The sequence below is a fragment of the Pelobates fuscus genome, chromosome 1 (genome assembly GCF_036172605.1).
Source record: "Pelobates fuscus isolate aPelFus1 chromosome 1, aPelFus1.pri, whole genome shotgun sequence".
In the NCBI taxonomy this organism is placed as follows: domain Eukaryota; kingdom Metazoa; phylum Chordata; class Amphibia; order Anura; family Pelobatidae; genus Pelobates; species Pelobates fuscus.
Genome location: NC_086317.1, coordinates 9,216,028 through 9,235,217, shown reverse-complemented (window position 1 = coordinate 9,235,217; position 19,190 = coordinate 9,216,028). Strand labels below are relative to the sequence as shown.

Here is a 19,190-nt window from a genome sequence, read left to right as displayed (position 1 = left end):
TGATATCACGGACTGCAACCAGCTACATACCGGTAATGTAACTCAGTGATATCACGGACTGCAACCAGCTACATACCAGTAATGTAACTCAGTGATATCATGGACAGAAACACATTACATACCGGTAATGTAACTCAGTGATATCACGGACTGTAACACACTACATACCGGTAATGTAACTCAGTGATATCACGGACTGTAACCAGCTACATACCGGTAATGTAACTCAGTGATATCACGGACTGCAACCAGCTACATACCAGTAATGTAACTCAGTGATATCATGGACAGAAACACATTACATACCGGTAATGTAACTCAGTGATATCACGGACTGTAACACACTACATACCGGTAATGTAACTCAGTGATATCACGGACTGTAACCAGCTACATACCAGTAATGTAACTCAGTGATATCATGGACTGCAACATGCTACATGTCAGTAATGTAACTCAGTGATATCATGGACTGCAACCAGCTACATACCGGTAATGTAACTCAGTGATATCATGGACTGTAACCAACTACATACCAGTAATGTAACTCAGTGATATCATGGACTGCAACCAGCTACATACCGGTAATGTAACTCAGTGGTATCATGGACTGTAACATGCTACATGTCAGTAATGTAACTCAGTGATATCATAGACTGCAACATGCTACATGTCAGTAATGTAACTCAGTGATATCACGGACTGTAACCAGCTACATACCGGTAATGTAACTCAGTGATATCACGGACTGCAACATGCTACATGTCAGTAATGTAACTCAGTGATATCATAGACTGTAACGCTAAAAACAAAAATAAAAACATTTCCCCAGAATGTTGTTCAAAGCTGTGGCTAATCAGTCCAGGATTGTTCTTATATTGTTTATGAAACATGTCTCTTTAGACCAGACTGACCAATGCGTTAGAAGACAAACACAAAACGACCAGGTGACACACTTTCTACAGTGCTAGACACAGTGCTAGACAGCCGTCACGAGACTACACAGGGCAATGCTTTGGCAAACACAGTCAACATTTAACACATTACTATTTACCAAGTTACTAAAAGGAGACAGTGTTACGGCACACAGTTAGAGGGTACAAGGATCCATGTCATGCACATGGCATGGGGTAACAGACATGCTTTGTATATAATCAGAGATATCCAGGAAAAAGCTTTATCTGCTACATAAAACCCTACACATTGAAGAAAAGGTGACTTAATCTGTTGTAGAAGAGAAGTTTTACGTTCTAAACTTTGGACGCCCCCAGTATTCATCTACCTCTTTCATCCATGTGACAATGCAGTGTTTAGAAATACAATCTCAAGCAAGAGACGGTCTATTTACAGTTACCAAAATTCCCACATTCACAGCCCCCAATGCACCAGAAACGCCTCAAAATACCATGCTGATTGAAAGGTTCCTCTGCCACCCTCAAACGTCGATTCTCCAATTTATCTCAAATGGGATTTTATAGTGAGCAACTACAATAACCAAATATAACGTCAATTGATGCCCTTTTACTGTTGGGAAATTTGTAATGGAAAAATAAATCGATGATGGGGACAGGACATTTTATCAGCTAATTACACAGAACAACAGTATTCTAGGTAAAGTGAAGGTGCCATTTTATAACCTCTGCCAGAACATGGTGGTGGCTTGTCAAAAAAGTTTAATAGTTATTTACAGTTAAGCCTTCACCTGCTGATCCCAGATTTAATTAGTTTGGTACATCTGCAGAATTTATTAGGAACCATAAGTACACAAATTGACAAAGATCTGGATAAAGCGTTGTCAATTTGTGGGCGTATGGTTCCCAATAAAGTCTGCAAAGTTGAGAAGCTTTGAGTGCCCAGAACATCTATTTGTGATTCCAAGAGTAATTTTTGGGGGTTTGCCAGCCTCCGGTTCAGGAGCACTAATCTGAAGGAGTGGTCAACCAGGTAACCAGTGATAACCAGGAGTAGTTAGTAAAGGACGAGGTAACTGCTCATCTGATCTAGGTGTAGAGGGATCACTGCTAGTAAAGGACGAGCTGACTGCTTATCTGATATAGGTGTAGAGGGATCACTGTGCGTAAAGGACCAGGTGACTGTTCATCTAAACTAGGTGTAGTGGGGTTGCCGCTAGCAAAGCAATTGTTGAAGGTGAACGCATGGAGGCTATACAGCTGCCTCCATAAAGAGGTGAACATGTACTATAACCCAGTCATAATATTGACACTGTCGTGTAAATGCATTAGTTAGCCTAACCAGGTACCTTATACAGAAATAGTTAATAAAAGCTCTGAATCAGCGCATATTGATATCATTTTCTTGTTCCTGCCATACAGAAAGTGAAATTGTTCCAAAAGCATTTAAGTAATCCTCTTAGTATTGGCACAGGCGAGGATGGTGTATGGCCTATATGATATAAGAGTACAGTTACCTTTCTAGCAGGATAGTCAAGGGAACCCAATTTTAAAGAGGGGAGATTTACTCAATTCTTCAAACCTCGACACAATATCAAAGAAATCCCACTAGAAAATCAATTAACCCCACCAAAAAGGAAGATATCATAAGAAGATCCCCGGAGAGAGGACTTCTTGAGGGACCCCTGGTGGTGACAGAGAGACTACACCCATTGTTTTATACTTTGATGTAAGTTATTACATTTATTTTTATTATACTTCTGAATGTGCACTACAACTTTATTGCATCTTTTCTCTTGAGCACACACATCTCAGCCAATTTATGAGGCATTGAATACAGATGGAAGAATTGATTCTGAAAAGGCATTTATGCTGAAAAAGGAATTTATGCTAAAGGCTTTCTAACGTCAGTGAATGTGTGAGTGGCCATTTTTGAATTTTACACTCGTGGTTTATTCATATACACAGTTATACGCTATGTTCTTTTCTTATCATTGATTTAGCAGATTATCCCCTATTTTTTGTATATATGGCATCATTAAAAGTTAGTTCTGTTGTACCCTTCTTCTAGACTTCGGCTGATGTTTGGGTATCTGTCTACTTCACTAAGGGAATTTACTTGGGAAGCTGTTATTCGTACGGAGATCGCTTATTTTATTTGCCGAACGGAGAGTTATAATCACTGACACTCTGGCCGTTCGGGAGGAAACTACCGAATGGGTATTGGAGGTAGTTTCCTCCATTGTAGTAATGGTATAGGTAAGGATGGCCCAGTAACAGGATAGGTGAGGATGGAGCAGTAAAGCTTTAGATGAGGACAGAGTATGGTCAAGGAGTACAGTTACCCTTGCAGTAAAGGGATAGGTGAGGATGGAGTACGGTTTAGGAATAGTTATCCTTCGTAGTAAAGCTTTAGGTGAGGATGGAGTATAGTCCAGGAGTACTGTTACCCTTGCAGTAAAGCAATAGTTGAGGATGGGGTATGGTCAAGGAATAGTTACCCTTGTAGTAATGGGATAGCTGAGGATGGAGTATGGTCCAGGAATAGTTACCCTTGTAGTAATGGTATAGGTGAGGATGGCCCAGTAACAGGATACGTGAGGATGGAGTATGGTCCAGAGGTACTGTTACCCTTCTAGTAATGGGATAGGTGAGGATGGAGTATGGTCCAGGAATAATTACCCTTGTAGTAATGGTATAGGTGAGGATGGCCCAGTAACAGGATAGGTGAGGATGGAGTATGGTCTAGGAATAGCTACCCTTGTAGTAATGGGATAGCTGAGGATGGAGTATGGTCCAGGAATAGTTACCCTTGTAGTAATGGTATAGGTGAGGATGGCCCAGTAACAGGATAGGTGAGGATGGAGTATGGTCCAGGGGTACTGTTACTCTTGTAGTAATGGGATGGGTGAGGATGGGGTATGGTCAAGGAATAGTTACCCTTGTAGTAATGGGATAGCTGAGGATGGAGTATGGTCCAGGAATAGTTACCCTTGTAGTAATGGTATAGGTGAGGATGGCCCAGTAGCAGGATAGGTGAGGATGGAGTATGGTCTAGGAATAGTTACCCTTGTAGTAATGGGATAGCTGAGGATGGAGTATGGTCCAGGAATAGTTACCCTTGTAGTAATGGTATAGGTGAGGATGGCCCAGTAACAGGATAGGTGAGGATGGAGTATGGTCCAGGGGTACTGTTACTCTTGTAGTAATGGGATAGGTGAGGGTGGAGTATGGTCCAGGAATAGTTACCCTTGTAGTAATGGGGTAGGCGAGGATGGAGTATGGTCCAGGAATAATTACCCTTGTAGTAATGGTATAGGTGAGGATGGCCCAGTAGCAGGATAGGTGAGGATAGAGTATGGTCCAGGGGTACTGTTACTCTTGTAGTAATGGGATAGGTGAGGGTGGAGTATGGTCCAGGAATAGTTACCCTTGTAGTAATGGGGCAGGCGAGGATGGAGTATGGTCCAGGAATAATTACCCTTGTAGTAATGGTATAGGTGAGGATGGCCCAGTAACAGGATAGGTGAGGATGGAGTATGGTCCAGGAATAGTTACCCTTGTAGTAATGGGGCAGGCGAGGATGGAGTATGGTCCAGGAATAATTACCCTTGTAGTAATGGTATAGGTGAGGATGGCCCAGTAGCAGGATAGGTGAGGATGGAGTATGGTCTAGGAATAGTTACCCTTGTAGTAATGGGATAGCTGAGGATGGAGTATGGTCCAGGAATAGTTACCCTTGTAGTAATGGTATAGGTGAGGATGGCCCAGTAACAGGATAGGTGAGGATGGAGTATGGTCCAGGGGTACTGTTACTCTTGTAGTAATGGGATAGGTGAGGATGGAGTATGGTCCAGGAATAGTTACCCTTGTAGTAATGGGGCAGGCGAGGATGGAGTATGGTCCAGGAATAATTACCCTTGTAGTAATGGTATAGGTGAGGATGGCCCAGTAGCAGGATAGGTGAGGATGGAGTATGGTCCAGGGGTACTGTTACTCTTGTAGTAATGGGATAGGTGAGGGTGGAGTATGGTCCAGGAATAGTTACCCTTGTAGTAATGGGGCAGGCGAGGATGGAGTATGGTCCAGGAATAATTACCCTTGTAGTAATGGTATAGGTGAGGATGGCCCAGTAGCAGGATAGGTGAGGATGGAGTATGGTCCAGGGGTACTGTTACTCTTGTAGTAATGGGATAGGTGAGGGTGGAGTATGGTCCAGGAATAGTTACCCTTGTAGTAATGGGGCAGGCGAGGATGGAGTATGGTCCAGGAATAATTACCCTTGTAGTAATGGTATAGGTGAGGATGGCCCAGTAGCAGGATAGGTGAGGATGGAGTATGGTCCAGGGGTACTGTTACTCTTGTAGTAATGGGATAGGTGAGGGTGGAGTATGGTCCAGGAATAGTTACCCTTGTAGTAATGGGGCAGGCGAGGATGGAGTATGGTCCAGGAATAATTACCCTTGTAGTAATGGTATAGGTGAGGATGGCCCAGTAGCAGGATAGGTGAGGATGGAGTATGGTCCAGGGGTACTGTTACTCTTGTAGTAATGGGATAGGTGAGGGTGGAGTATGGTCCAGGAATAGTTACCCTTGCAGTAATGGGGCAGGCGAGGATGGAGTATGGTCCAGGAATAATTACCCTTGTAGTAATGGTGTAGGTGAGGATGGCCCAGTAACAGGATAGGTGAGGATGGAGTATGGTCCAGGAATAGTTACCCTTGTAGTAATGGGGCAGGCGAGGATGGAGTATGGTCCAGGAATAATTACCCTTGTAGTAATGGTATAGGTGAGGATGGCCCAGTAGCAGGATAGGTGAGGATGGAGTATGGTCTAGGAATAGTTACCCTTGTAGTAATGGGATAGCTGAGGATGGAGTATGGTCCAGGAATAGTTACCCTTGTAGTAATGGTATAGGTGAGGATGGCCCAGTAACAGGATAGGTGAGGATGGAGTATGGTCCAGGGGTACTGTTACTCTTGTAGTAATGGGATAGCTGAGGATGGAGTATGGTCCAGGAATAGTTACCCTTGTAATAATGGGGCAGGCGAGGATGGAGTATGGTCCAGGAATAATTACCCTTGTAGTAATGGTATAGGTGAGGATGGCCCAGTAGCAGGATAGGTGAGGATGGAGTATGGTCCAGGGGTACTGTTACTCTTGTAGTAATGGGATAGGTGAGGGTGGAGTATGGTCCAGGAATAGTTACCCTTGTAGTAATGGGGCAGGCGAGGATGGAGTATGGTCCAGGAATAATTACCCTTGTAGTAATGGTATAGGTGAGGATGGCCCAGTAGCAGGATAGGTGAGGATGGAGTATGGTCCAGGGGTACTGTTACTCTTGTAGTAATGGGATAGGTGAGGGTGGAGTATGGTCCAGGAATAGTTACCCTTGTAGTAATGGGGCAGGCGAGGATGGAGTATGGTCCAGGAATAATTACCCTTGTAGTAATGGTATAGGTGAGGATGGCCCAGTAGCAGGATAGGTGAGGATGGAGTATGGTCCAGGGGTACTGTTACTCTTGTAGTAATGGGATAGGTGAGGGTGGAGTATGGTCCAGGAATAGTTACCCTTGTAGTAATGGGGCAGGCGAGGATGGAGTATGGTCCTGGAATAATTACCCTTGTAGTAATGGTATAGGTGAGGATGGCCCAGTAGCAGGATAGGTGAGGATGGAGTATGGTCCAGGGGTACTGTTACTCTTGTAGTAATGGGATAGGTGAGGGTGGAGTATGGTCCAGTAATAGTTACCCTTGCAGTAATGGGGCAGGCGAGGATGGAGTATGGTCCAGGAATAATTACCCTTGTAGTAATGGTATAGGTGAGGATGGCCCAGTAACAGGATAGGTGAGGATGGAGTATGGTCCAGGAATAGTTACCCTTGTAGTAATGGGGCAGGCGAGGATGGAGTATGGTCCAGGAATAATTACCCTTGTAGTAATGGTATAGGTGAGGATGGCCCAGTAGCAGGATAGGTGAGGATGGAGTATGGTCTAGGAATAGTTACCCTTGTAGTAATGGGATAGCTGAGGATGGAGTATGGTCCAGGAATAGTTACCCTTGTAGTAATGGTATAGGTGAGGATGGCCCAGTAACAGGATAGGTGAGGATGGAGTATGGTCCAGGGGTACTGTTACTCTTGTAGTAATGGGATAGGTGAGGATGGAGTATGGTCCAGGAATAGTTACCCTTGTAGTAATGGGGCAGGCGAGGATGGAGTATGGTCCAGGAATAATTACCCTTGTAGTAATGGTATAGGTGAGGATGGCCCAGTAGCAGGATAGGTGAGGATGGAGTATGGTCCAGGGGTACTGTTACTCTTGTAGTAATGGGATAGGTGAGGGTGGAGTATGGTCCAGGAATAGTTACCCTTGTAGTAATGGGGCAGGCGAGGATGGAGTATGGTCCAGGAATAATTACCCTTGTAGTAATGGTATAGGTGAGGATGGCCCAGTAGCAGGATAGGTGAGGATGGAGTATGGTCCAGGGGTACTGTTACTCTTGTAGTAATGGGATAGGTGAGGGTGGAGTATGGTCCAGGAATAGTTACCCTTGTAGTAATGGGGCAGGCGAGGATGGAGTATGGTCCAGGAATAATTACCCTTGTAGTAATGGTATAGGTGAGGATGGCCCAGTAGCAGGATAGGTGAGGATGGAGTATGGTCCAGGGGTACTGTTACTCTTGTAGTAATGGGATAGGTGAGGGTGGAGTATGGTCCAGGAATAGTTACCCTTGTAGTAATGGGGCAGGCGAGGATGGAGTATGGTCCAGGAATAATTACCCTTGTAGTAATGGTATAGGTGAGGATGGCCCAGTAGCAGGATAGGTGAGGATGGAGTATGGTCCAGGGGTACTGTTACTCTTGTAGTAATGGGATAGGTGAGGGTGGAGTATGGTCCAGGAATAGTTACCCTTGCAGTAATGGGGCAGGCGAGGATGGAGTATGGTCCAGGAATAATTACCCTTGTAGTAATGGTATAGGTGAGGATGGCCCAGTAACAGGATAGGTGAGGATGGAGTATGGTCCAGGAATAGTTACCCTTGTAGTAATGGGGCAGGCGAGGATGGAGTATGGTCCAGGAATAATTACCCTTGTAGTAATGGTATAGGTGAGGATGGCCCAGTAGCAGGATAGGTGAGGATGGAGTATGGTCTAGGAATAGTTACCCTTGTAGTAATGGGATAGCTGAGGATGGAGTATGGTCCAGGAATAGTTACCCTTGTAGTAATGGTATAGGTGAGGATGGCCCAGTAACAGGATAGGTGAGGATGGAGTATGGTCCAGGGGTACTGTTACTCTTGTAGTAATGGGATAGGTGAGGATGGAGTATGGTCCAGGAATAGTTACCCTTGTAGTAATGGGGCAGGCGAGGATGGAGTATGGTCCAGGAATAATTACCCTTGTAGTAATGGTATAGGTGAGGATGGCCCAGTAGCAGGATAGGTGAGGATGGAGTATGGTCCAGGGGTACTGTTACTCTTGTAGTAATGGGATAGGTGAGGGTGGAGTATGGTCCAGGAATAGTTACCCTTGTAGTAATGGGGCAGGCGAGGATGGAGTATGGTCCAGGAATAATTACCCTTGTAGTAATGGTATAGGTGAGGATGGCCCAGTAGCAGGATAGGTGAGGATGGAGTATGGTCCAGGGGTACTGTTACTCTTGTAGTAATGGGATAGGTGAGGGTGGAGTATGGTCCAGGAATAGTTACCCTTGTAGTAATGGGGCAGGCGAGGATGGAGTATGGTCCAGGAATAATTACCCTTGTAGTAATGGTATAGGTGAGGATGGCCCAGTAGCAGGATAGGTGAGGATGGAGTATGGTCCAGGGGTACTGTTACTCTTGTAGTAATGGGATAGGTGAGGGTGGAGTATGGTCCAGGAATAGTTACCCTTGTAGTAATGGGGCAGGCGAGGATGGAGTATGGTCCAGGAATAATTACCCTTGTAGTAATGGTATAGGTGAGGATGGCCCAGTAGCAGGATAGGTGAGGATGGAGTATGGTCCAGGGGTACTGTTACTCTTGTAGTAATGGGATAGGTGAGGGTGGAGTATGGTCCAGGAATAGTTACCCTTGCAGTAATGGGGCAGGCGAGGATGGAGTATGGTCCAGGAATAATTACCCTTGTAGTAATGGTGTAGGTGAGGATGGCCCAGTAACAGGATAGGTGAGGATGGAGTATGGTCCAGGAATAGTTACCCTTGTAGTAATGGGGCAGGCGAGGATGGAGTATGGTCCAGGAATAATTACCCTTGTAGTAATGGTATAGGTGAGGATGGCCCAGTAGCAGGATAGGTGAGGATGGAGTATGGTCTAGGAATAGTTACCCTTGTAGTAATGGGATAGCTGAGGATGGAGTATGGTCCAGGAATAGTTACCCTTGTAGTAATGGTATAGGTGAGGATGGCCCAGTAACAGGATAGGTGAGGATGGAGTATGGTCCAGGGGTACTGTTACTCTTGTAGTAATGGGATAGCTGAGGATGGAGTATGGTCCAGGAATAGTTACCCTTGTAGTAATGGGGCAGGCGAGGATGGAGTATGGTCCAGGAATAATTACCCTTGTAGTAATGGTATGGGTGAGGATGGCCCAGTAGCAGGATAGGTGAGGATGTAGTATGGTCCAGGGGTACTGTTACTCTTGTAGTAATGGGATAGGTGAGGGTGGAGTATGGTCCAGGAATAGTTACCCTTGTAGTAATGGGGCAGGCGAGGATGGAGTATGGTCCAGGAATAATTACCCTTGTAGTAATGGTATAGGTGAGGATGGCCCAGTAGCAGGATAGGTGAGGATGGAGTATGGTCCAGGGGTACTGTTACTCTTGTAGTAATGGGATAGGTGAGGGTGGAGTATGGTCCAGGAATAGTTACCCTTGCAGTAATGGGGCAGGCGAGGATGGAGTATGGTCCAGGAATAATTACCCTTGTAGTAATGGTATAGGTGAGGATGGCCCAGTAACAGGATAGGTGAGGATGGAGTATGGTCCAGGAATAGTTACCCTTGTAGTAATGGGGCAGGTGAGGATGGAGTATGGTCCAGGAATAATTACCCTTGTAGTAATGGTATAGGTGAGGATGGCCCAGTAGCAGGATAGGTGAGGATGGAGTATGGTCTAGGAATAGTTACCCTTGTAGTAATGGGATAGCTGAGGATGGAGTATGGTCCAGGAATAGTTACCCTTGTAGTAATGGTATAGGTGAGGATGGCCCAGTAACAGGATAGGTGAGGATGGAGTATGGTCCAGGGGTACTGTTACTCTTGTAGTAATGGGATAGGTGAGGATGGAGTATGGTCCAGGAATAGTTACCCTTGTAGTAATGGGGCAGGCGAGGATGGAGTATGGTCCAGGAATAATTACCCTTGTAGTAATGGTATAGGTGAGGATGGCCCAGTAACAGGATAGGTGAGGATGGAGTATGGTCCAGGAATAGTTACCCTTGTAGTAATGGGGCAGGCGAGGATGGAGTATGGTCCAGGAATAATTACCCTTGTAGTAATGGTATAGGTGAGGATGGCCCAGTAGCAGGATAGGTGAGGATGGAGTATGGTCTAGGAATAGTTACCCTTGTAGTAATGGGATAGCTGAGGATGGAGTATGGTCCAGGAATAGTTACCCTTGTAGTAATGGTATAGGTGAGGATGGCCCAGTAACAGGATAGGTGAGGATGGAGTATGGTCCAGGGGTACTGTTACTCTTGTAGTAATGGGATAGGTGAGGATGGAGTATGGTCCAGGAATAGTTACCCTTGTAGTAATGGGGCAGGCGAGGATGGAGTATGGTCCAGGAATAATTACCCTTGTAGTAATGGTATAGGTGAGGATGGCCCAGTAGCAGGATAGGTGAGGATGGAGTATGGTCCAGGGGTACTGTTACTCTTGTAGTAATGGGATAGGTGAGGGTGGAGTATGGTCCAGGAATAGTTACCCTTGTAGTAATGGGGCAGGCGAGGATGGAGTATGGTCCAGGAATAATTACCCTTGTAGTAATGGTATAGGTGAGGATGGCCCAGTAGCAGGATAGGTGAGGATGGAGTATGGTCCAGGGGTACTGTTACTCTTGTAGTAATGGGATAGGTGAGGGTGGAGTATGGTCCAGGAATAGTTACCCTTGTAGTAATGGGGCAGGCGAGGATGGAGTATGGTCCAGGAATAATTACCCTTGTAGTAATGGTATAGGTGAGGATGGCCCAGTAGCAGGATAGGTGAGGATGGAGTATGGTCCAGGGGTACTGTTACTCTTGTAGTAATGGGATAGGTGAGGGTGGAGTATGGTCCAGGAATAGTTACCCTTGTAGTAATGGGGCAGGCGAGGATGGAGTATGGTCCAGGAATAATTACCCTTGTAGTAATGGTATAGGTGAGGATGGCCCAGTAGCAGGATAGGTGAGGATGGAGTATGGTCCAGGGGTACTGTTACTCTTGTAGTAATGGGATAGGTGAGGGTGGAGTATGGTCCAGGAATAGTTACCCTTGCAGTAATGGGGCAGGCGAGGATGGAGTATGGTCCAGGAATAATTACCCTTGTAGTAATGGTGTAGGTGAGGATGGCCCAGTAACAGGATAGGTGAGGATGGAGTATGGTCCAGGAATAGTTACCCTTGTAGTAATGGGGCAGGCGAGGATGGAGTATGGTCCAGGAATAATTACCCTTGTAGTAATGGTATAGGTGAGGATGGCCCAGTAGCAGGATAGGTGAGGATGGAGTATGGTCTAGGAATAGTTACCCTTGTAGTAATGGGATAGCTGAGGATGGAGTATGGTCCAGGAATAGTTACCCTTGTAGTAATGGTATAGGTGAGGATGGCCCAGTAACAGGATAGGTGAGGATGGAGTATGGTCCAGGGGTACTGTTACTCTTGTAGTAATGGGATAGGTGAGGATGGAGTATGGTCCAGGAATAGTTACCCTTGTAGTAATGGGGCAGGCGAGGATGGAGTATGGTCCAGGAATAATTACCCTTGTAGTAATGGTATAGGTGAGGATGGCCCAGTAGCAGGATAGGTGAGGATGGAGTATGGTCCAGGGGTACTGTTACTCTTGTAGTAATGGGATAGGTGAGGGTGGAGTATGGTCCAGGAATAGTTACCCTTGTAGTAATGGGGCAGGCGAGGATAGAGTATGGTCCAGGAATAATTACCCTTGTAGTAATGGTATAGGTGAGGATGGCCCAGTAGCAGGATAGGTGAGGATGGAGTATGGTCCAGGGGTACTGTTACTCTTGTAGTAATGGGATAGGTGAGGGTGGAGTATGGTCCAGGAATAGTTACCCTTGTAGTAATGGGGCAGGCGAGGATGGAGTATGGTCCAGGAATAATTACCCTTGTAGTAATGGTATAGGTGAGGATGGCCCAGTAGCAGGATAGGTGAGGATGGAGTATGGTCCAGGGGTACTGTTACTCTTGTAGTAATGGGATAGGTGAGGGTGGAGTATGGTCCAGGAATAGTTACCCTTGTAGTAATGGGGCAGGCGAGGATGGAGTATGGTCCAGGAATAATTACCCTTGTAGTAATGGTATAGGTGAGGATGGCCCAGTAGCAGGATAGGTGAGGATGGAGTATGGTCCAGGGGTACTGTTACTCTTGTAGTAATGGGATAGGTGAGGGTGGAGTATGGTCCAGGAATAGTTACCCTTGCAGTAATGGGGCAGGCGAGGATGGAGTATGGTCCAGGAATAATTACCCTTGTAGTAATGGTATAGGTGAGGATGGCCCAGTAACAGGATAGGTGAGGATGGAGTATGGTCCAGGAATAGTTACCCTTGCAGTAATGGGGCAGGTGAGGATGGAGTATGGTCCAGGAATAGTTACCCTTGTAGTAATGGTATAGGTGAGGATGGCCCAGTAGCAGGATAGGTGATGATGGAGTATGGTCTAGGAGTACTGTTACCCTTGTAGTAATGGGATAGGTGAGGACAGAGTATGGTCCAGGAGTGCTGTTACTCTTGTAGTAATGGGATAGGTGAAGATGGAGTATGGTCCAGATAGGATCATCTAGGTCTCTAGGATATATATATATATATATATATATATATATATATATATACTGTCTCTGTTACTAGGATTACTGTTAGCAGACTGCTCTGTTTTGGTTATTACGCTGTCCATCAAACACTAAATCGGACCAATAACCTGCAGGATTGGAAACATGCCATCAGGATATGTTTGGGAATGTGTGTAACACACAGTCATGCTATGTATCTCTATACACAGGGTAATAGGCTGACACAGGGATCATGCTTATTAGTAGTTGGTTTTAAAACAGTACATGGACAAACATGACGTGTTTACAGATATCACCTGCTCAGAACATCTTACATATTGTAACACCTGTCTATAAGAGAGCTTCCATTAACTGCGCACACAGGTGGCTTCAGGGTTTAATTTCTACATACAGGATGGACCAGGCTATCAGTGTACAATTCTACAATTATCATTGCATACAGAAGGGCTCAGGCTATCAGTGTACTCTGCTCCTAATATCTGTATATACAGAAGGTTCAGGCTATCAGTGTACTCTGCTCCTATTATCTGTATATACAGAAGGTTCCGTCTATCAGTGTACTCAGGTCCCATTATCTGATCGTAGAGGAGGCCTCAGGCTATCAGTGTTCTCTGCTTCCATTATCAATATATACAGAAGGGCTTTGGCTATCAGTGCTCCTATTATCTGTATATACGGGAGAGCTCCTATTATCTGTATATACGGGAGGGCTCCTATTATCTGTATATACGGGAGGGCTCAGGCTATCAGTGCTCCTATTATCTGTATATACAGGAGGGCTCAGGCTATCAGTGCTCCTATTATCTGTATATACAGAAGGGCTCAGGATATCAGTGCTCCTATTATCTGTATATACAGGAGGGTTCAGGCTATCAGTGCTCCTATTATCTGTATATACGGGAGGGTTCAGGCTATCAGTGCTCCTATTATCTGTATATACGGTAAGGGCTCAGGCTATCAGGGCTCCTATTATCTGTATATACGGGAGGGCTCAGGCTATCAGTGCTCCTATTATCTGTATATACGGGAGGGCTCAGGCTATCAGTGCTCCTATTATCTGTATATACGGGAGGGCTCAGGCTATCAGTGCTCCTATTATCTGTATATACAGGAGGGCTCAGGCTATCAGTGCTCCTATTATCTGTATATACAGAAGGGCTCAGGCTATCAGTGCTCCTATTATCTGTATATACAGAAGGGCTCAGGCTATCAGTGCTCCTATTATCTGTATATACGGTAAGGGCTTAGTCTATCAGTGCTCCTATTATCTGTATATACGGGAGGGCTCAGGCTATCAGTGCTCCTATTATCTGTATATACGGGAGGGTTCAGGCTATCAGAGCTCCTATTATCTGTATATACAGGAGGGTTCAGGCTATCAGTGCTCCTATTATCTGTATATACAGGAGGGTTCAGGCTATCAGTGCTCCTATTATCTGTATATACGGTAAGGGCTCACGCTATCAGTGCTCCTATTATCTGTATATACGGGAGGGCTCAGGCTATCAGTGCTCCTATTATCTGTATATACAGGAGGGCTCAGGCTATCAGTGCTCCTATTATCTGTATATACGGGAGGGCTCAGGCTATCAGTGCTCCTATTATCTGTATATACGGGAGGGCTCAGGCTATCAGTGCTCCTATTATCTGTATATACGGGAGGGCTCAGGCTATCAGTGCTCCTATTATCTGTATATACGGGAGGGTTCAGGCTATCAGTGCTCCTATTATCTGTATATACGGGAGGGTTCAGGCTATCAGTGCTCCTATTATCTGTATATACGGGAGGGCTCAGGCTATCAGTGCTCCTATTATCTGTATATACGGGAGGGCTCAGGCTATCAGTGCTCCTATTATCTGTATATACGGGAGGGCTCAGGCTATCAGTGCTCCTATTATCTGTATATACGGGAGGGCTCAGGCTATCAGTGCTCCTATTATCTGTATATACGGGAGGGCTCAGGCTATCAGTGCTCCTATTATCTGTATATACGGGAGGGCTCAGGCTATCAGTGCTCCTATTATCTGTATATACGGGAGGGCTCAGGCTATCAGTGCTCCTATTATCTGTATATACGGGAGGGCTCAGGCTATCAGTGCTCCTATTATCTGTATATACGGGAGGGTTCATGCTATCAGAGCTCCTAACGGTGGGATTAGCTATAACCTGTGAATACAGAAATTCTCACCTTCAGATGTGACCGGGAGTGAAATCTCCATGCACGCTGCGGACTGCGCTTTACGGAATGGTGGTCTCCCGGGACCACGTCTGTTGGCTTTAGTCCCATCAGCACTGGAAATGCGTTTCCCTGAACTGCAAGTCTGTGATGTGGGGCTCGTACAATGACCATTAATGTGATCTACGGAAGAAGAAATAGATATATCTAAGAGATTGCTAAACACACCAAGTAACCCACTGAGCAGACCTTCATTCCTGCCTGGTAGACTGACAAAATGTTACCAAGTACCTCACTCTCTGTGACATTGAACTGCACAGAATAGACACACAAAAATAAATTTTAACATTTTATAAGGTTACTTGAAATCACCTGTCAGCAAACAAATATGGTGATTCAGTTCCACCATTCGGCCATATTGTGTCAGTCCCACCACTACTTCACAGTACCCCAATATCGTTGGATCCTAGACTAATTCCAATATGGGAGACAAATTAAATAGTGCTAGTGCCAAATAAGCAAAATAGTATTTAAATAAGCTGTTGTAAGAGCATTGTTAATATATATTTAATGCAAAGAAATAATAATGCAAAGAAAATGTGATAGTAAATACAATTTAAAAAATTCAGTTTTGTAACAGAACACCCTGTCACTTATTGGACTTTTCATTTTGTTTATACTCCTGGTTGTTTGTTTACCGAACAAAGACCCTTTTCCCCTCTTATACCTCCCGAACCAAGACCACCGCTTGGCTCATTAATTTGAAAGAACCCATTAACTTAAGTGCTCTTCTGGGTGGCCGCCATTCGTATAACCGAACGTGTTTCGTGGAATGGTGGCCATTTTGTCTGCTTCCCTCCCAAATATACAGGAGAGCGCTTTTTGGGAAAACAGTTCACGCGAAAAAGAGGAACATTCGCTCCCTAGAGCCAGGGGGAGCATTCGGCTTTATGCGCCTTGGAGCTCACGAAAGTTGACCAGCTGCAGCCTTTTCACCATGGAACTGTTTAAAGCTATAACTTCGTGGCCAGTCAAAAATTTACCCCGATGGCAATTCCATTCCACCGAACGAAACAGAGCGCTATTTGGACAACTTTGGAGCTCCGATTCGGGGATATTCGGGGAACTAAGACTTGTGGGATTCCTGTGGAAATTGAGTGTGGTTTTGGGGTATTTTCTATGTGGTTCCCTGTAACTGAGAGATAATTGAGTTATTGGTTTTTGACTCAATTATCTCTCAGACACAGGGATGCCTTGGAGGAGTTTGTATGGAGACCCCATGTTGGGGGGGGGTCTGTGTATAAATTGAGTGTCCCTTGCTTGAATTAACCAGATTACTCCCAGCATTAAGTCTCAACAAATGTCTGGGGGGAGGGGGGAAGCTATATCCCTTTATCCTGCTATAATCACTGAAAACTGCACTTTCTGAGATGCTGGGAAAGGGAAAGGACATCCTTGGCTGCCACAAGTTTCAAAACTAAACAAGTAAAGTGATGCTTTAATGTATATAAATGTATATACTCACAATGCAAATCATATATCTATCTATATCACGTAAAAAATATTATTTTTTACTTTATACTCACTGAGGTGTTTTATATTACTGTACTATGCTACGTATTATTTCAGATTTTTCTAGATACCATTATACATCAGTGGATTAGTCTACATTTACCCAGGTTATATTTCCTTCTTACGTGTTTTGTGATTTTCTACCAGTATTTTTACTTTATAAATTTGTTGGATGTCGTAGTGAGGTACCCGGGATATCACTTTTTCACGTATTATTTATTCAGTTTTTTCACTCATTTTTCACTCATTAGTGTTTATACTGTTTTTTATTCACGATATATTCCATATCTGTGTACGACTGCACATCTGTTCCATAATTCCACTTACTTCCAAGATTCCTTGTGTATCCCATCGATAATCAAATTCCGTTATAAAAACCCACAAATATTCCACCTACATTCTGAATCCTAACGTAACACACACATTAAATATACCATATGTCCAAGCATTTCCCATTACACCCCATACATAATCTTCATCCTCCTTCGTATATCATGGTTATTCAGTTCTCTCCTCCATATCCCATGTATATTGCATTGCCCCTCATCCTGCTGGTGAGATAGCTTGGTCGTTATTACACCAACCTGTCCCATGAGTAACATTAATGAGCAATGTTTCTATATCCAATCATATAAACAATGCTATTACACCCAATCATATAAACAATGCTATTATATCCAATCATATATACAATGTTATTATACCCAATCTTATACACAATGTTATAATATCCAATCTTATATACAATGTTATTATACACAATGTTATTATATCCAATCTTATACACAATGTTATTATATCCCATCTTATACACAATGTTATTATACTACACTTGTTATATTTGTTTCTACTCTTATACGCAATGTTATTATATCTAATCTTATATCCAATGTTATTATGCACAATGTTATTATATACAATGTTATTATATCCAATCTTATACACAAGATGGGATATAATAACATTGTGTATAATAACATTGTGTATAAGACTGGATATAATAACATTGTATATAATAACATTGTGCATAATAACATTGGATATAAGATTAGATATAATAACATTGCGTATAAGAGTAGAAACAAATATAACAAGTGTAGTATACATGTTTTACAGAATCAACATTCACTGAAGCAGCAAATAGAGCTATTTCACTATTTCACCATATTGTTCTTCATGTAGAGAATGGGTGGACTGGAGGTGTTACTAGGCAGTAATGTAAAAAGGCAGTGTTTACATTAAAAAGCGTACAAGGACAGGCTATAGACACCAGAACCACTACATTAAGCTGTAGTTGTCCTGTAACCATAGTGTCCCTTTAATATTAATAAAGCTATATAATGTATATACAGTGAGGGAAGAAAGTATTTGATCCCCTGTTGATTTTGAATGTTTGCCCACTGACAAAGAAATGATCAGTCTATAATTTTAATGGTAGGTGTATATTAACAGTGAGAGACAGAATAACCAAAATAACAAAATCCAGAAAAACGCATGTCAAAAAAGTTATAAATTGATTTGCATGTCAATGAGTGAAATAAGTATTTGATCTGTATACAAGACACCTGTCCACAGAATCAATCAATCAACCAATCAGATTCCAAAATCTGACACCATGATCAAAGAGCTGTCCAAGGATGTCAGGGACAAGATTGTAGACCTACACAAGGCTGAAATGGGCTACAAGACCATTGCCAAGCAGCTTGGTGAGAAGGTGACAACAGTTGGTGTGATTATTCGCAAATGGAAAAAAGACAAAATAACGGTCAGTCTCCCTCGGTCTAGTGCTCCATGTAAGATCTCACCTTGTGGAGTTTCAATGATCATGAGAACGGTGAGGAATCAGCCCAGATCTACACAGGAAGATCTTGTTAATGATCTCAAGGTAGCTGGGACCATAATCACCAGGAAAACAATTGGTAACAAAGTATGCCGTGAATGACTGAAATCCTGCAGCACCCGCAAGGTCCCCCTGCTCAAGAAAGCACATGTACAGGCCCATCTGAAGTTTGCCAAATGAACATCTGAATGATTCAGAGGAGAACTTGGTGAAAGTGTTGTGTTTAGATGAGACCAAAATCAAGCTCTTTGGCATCAACTCAACTCGCCATGTTTGGAGGAGGAGGAATGTTGCCTTTGACGCCAAGAACATCATCCCCACCATCAAACATGGAGGTGGAAACATTATGCTTTAGGGGTGTTTTTCTGCTAAGGGGACAGGACAACTGCACCGCATCAAAGGGATGAAGGACAGGGCCATGTACCGTCAAATCTTGGGTGAGAATCTCCTTCCCTCAGCCAGGGCAATTAAAATGGGTCGTGGATGGGTGTTCCAACATGATAATGACCCAAAACACACAGCCAAGGCAAAAAAGGAGTGGCTCAAGAAGAAACACATTAAGGTCCTGGAGTAGCCTAGCCAGTCTCCAGACCTTAATCCCATAGAAAATCTGTGGAGGGAGCTGAAGGTTTGAGGTGCAAAATGTCAGCCTTTAAAACTTAATGACTTGGAGAGGATCTGCATAG

The 19,190-nt window shown here is 44.0% G+C and overlaps 1 protein-coding gene across 8 annotated transcripts in view; it reads right to left on the bottom strand.

Moving 5' to 3' along the window:
• The window catches only part of STXBP5L (syntaxin binding protein 5L), a 350,034-nt gene that overhangs the window by 18,264 nt on the left and 312,580 nt on the right, over positions 1-19,190 (bottom strand). For all 8 annotated transcript variants that reach the window (XM_063446146.1, XM_063446149.1, XM_063446159.1 and 5 more), the window contains one exon: positions 15,105-15,275. In XM_063446146.1, coding sequence (XP_063302216.1) covers positions 15,105-15,275 — 171 coding nt within the window. The remainder of the gene's footprint in view (positions 1-15,104; positions 15,276-19,190) is intronic.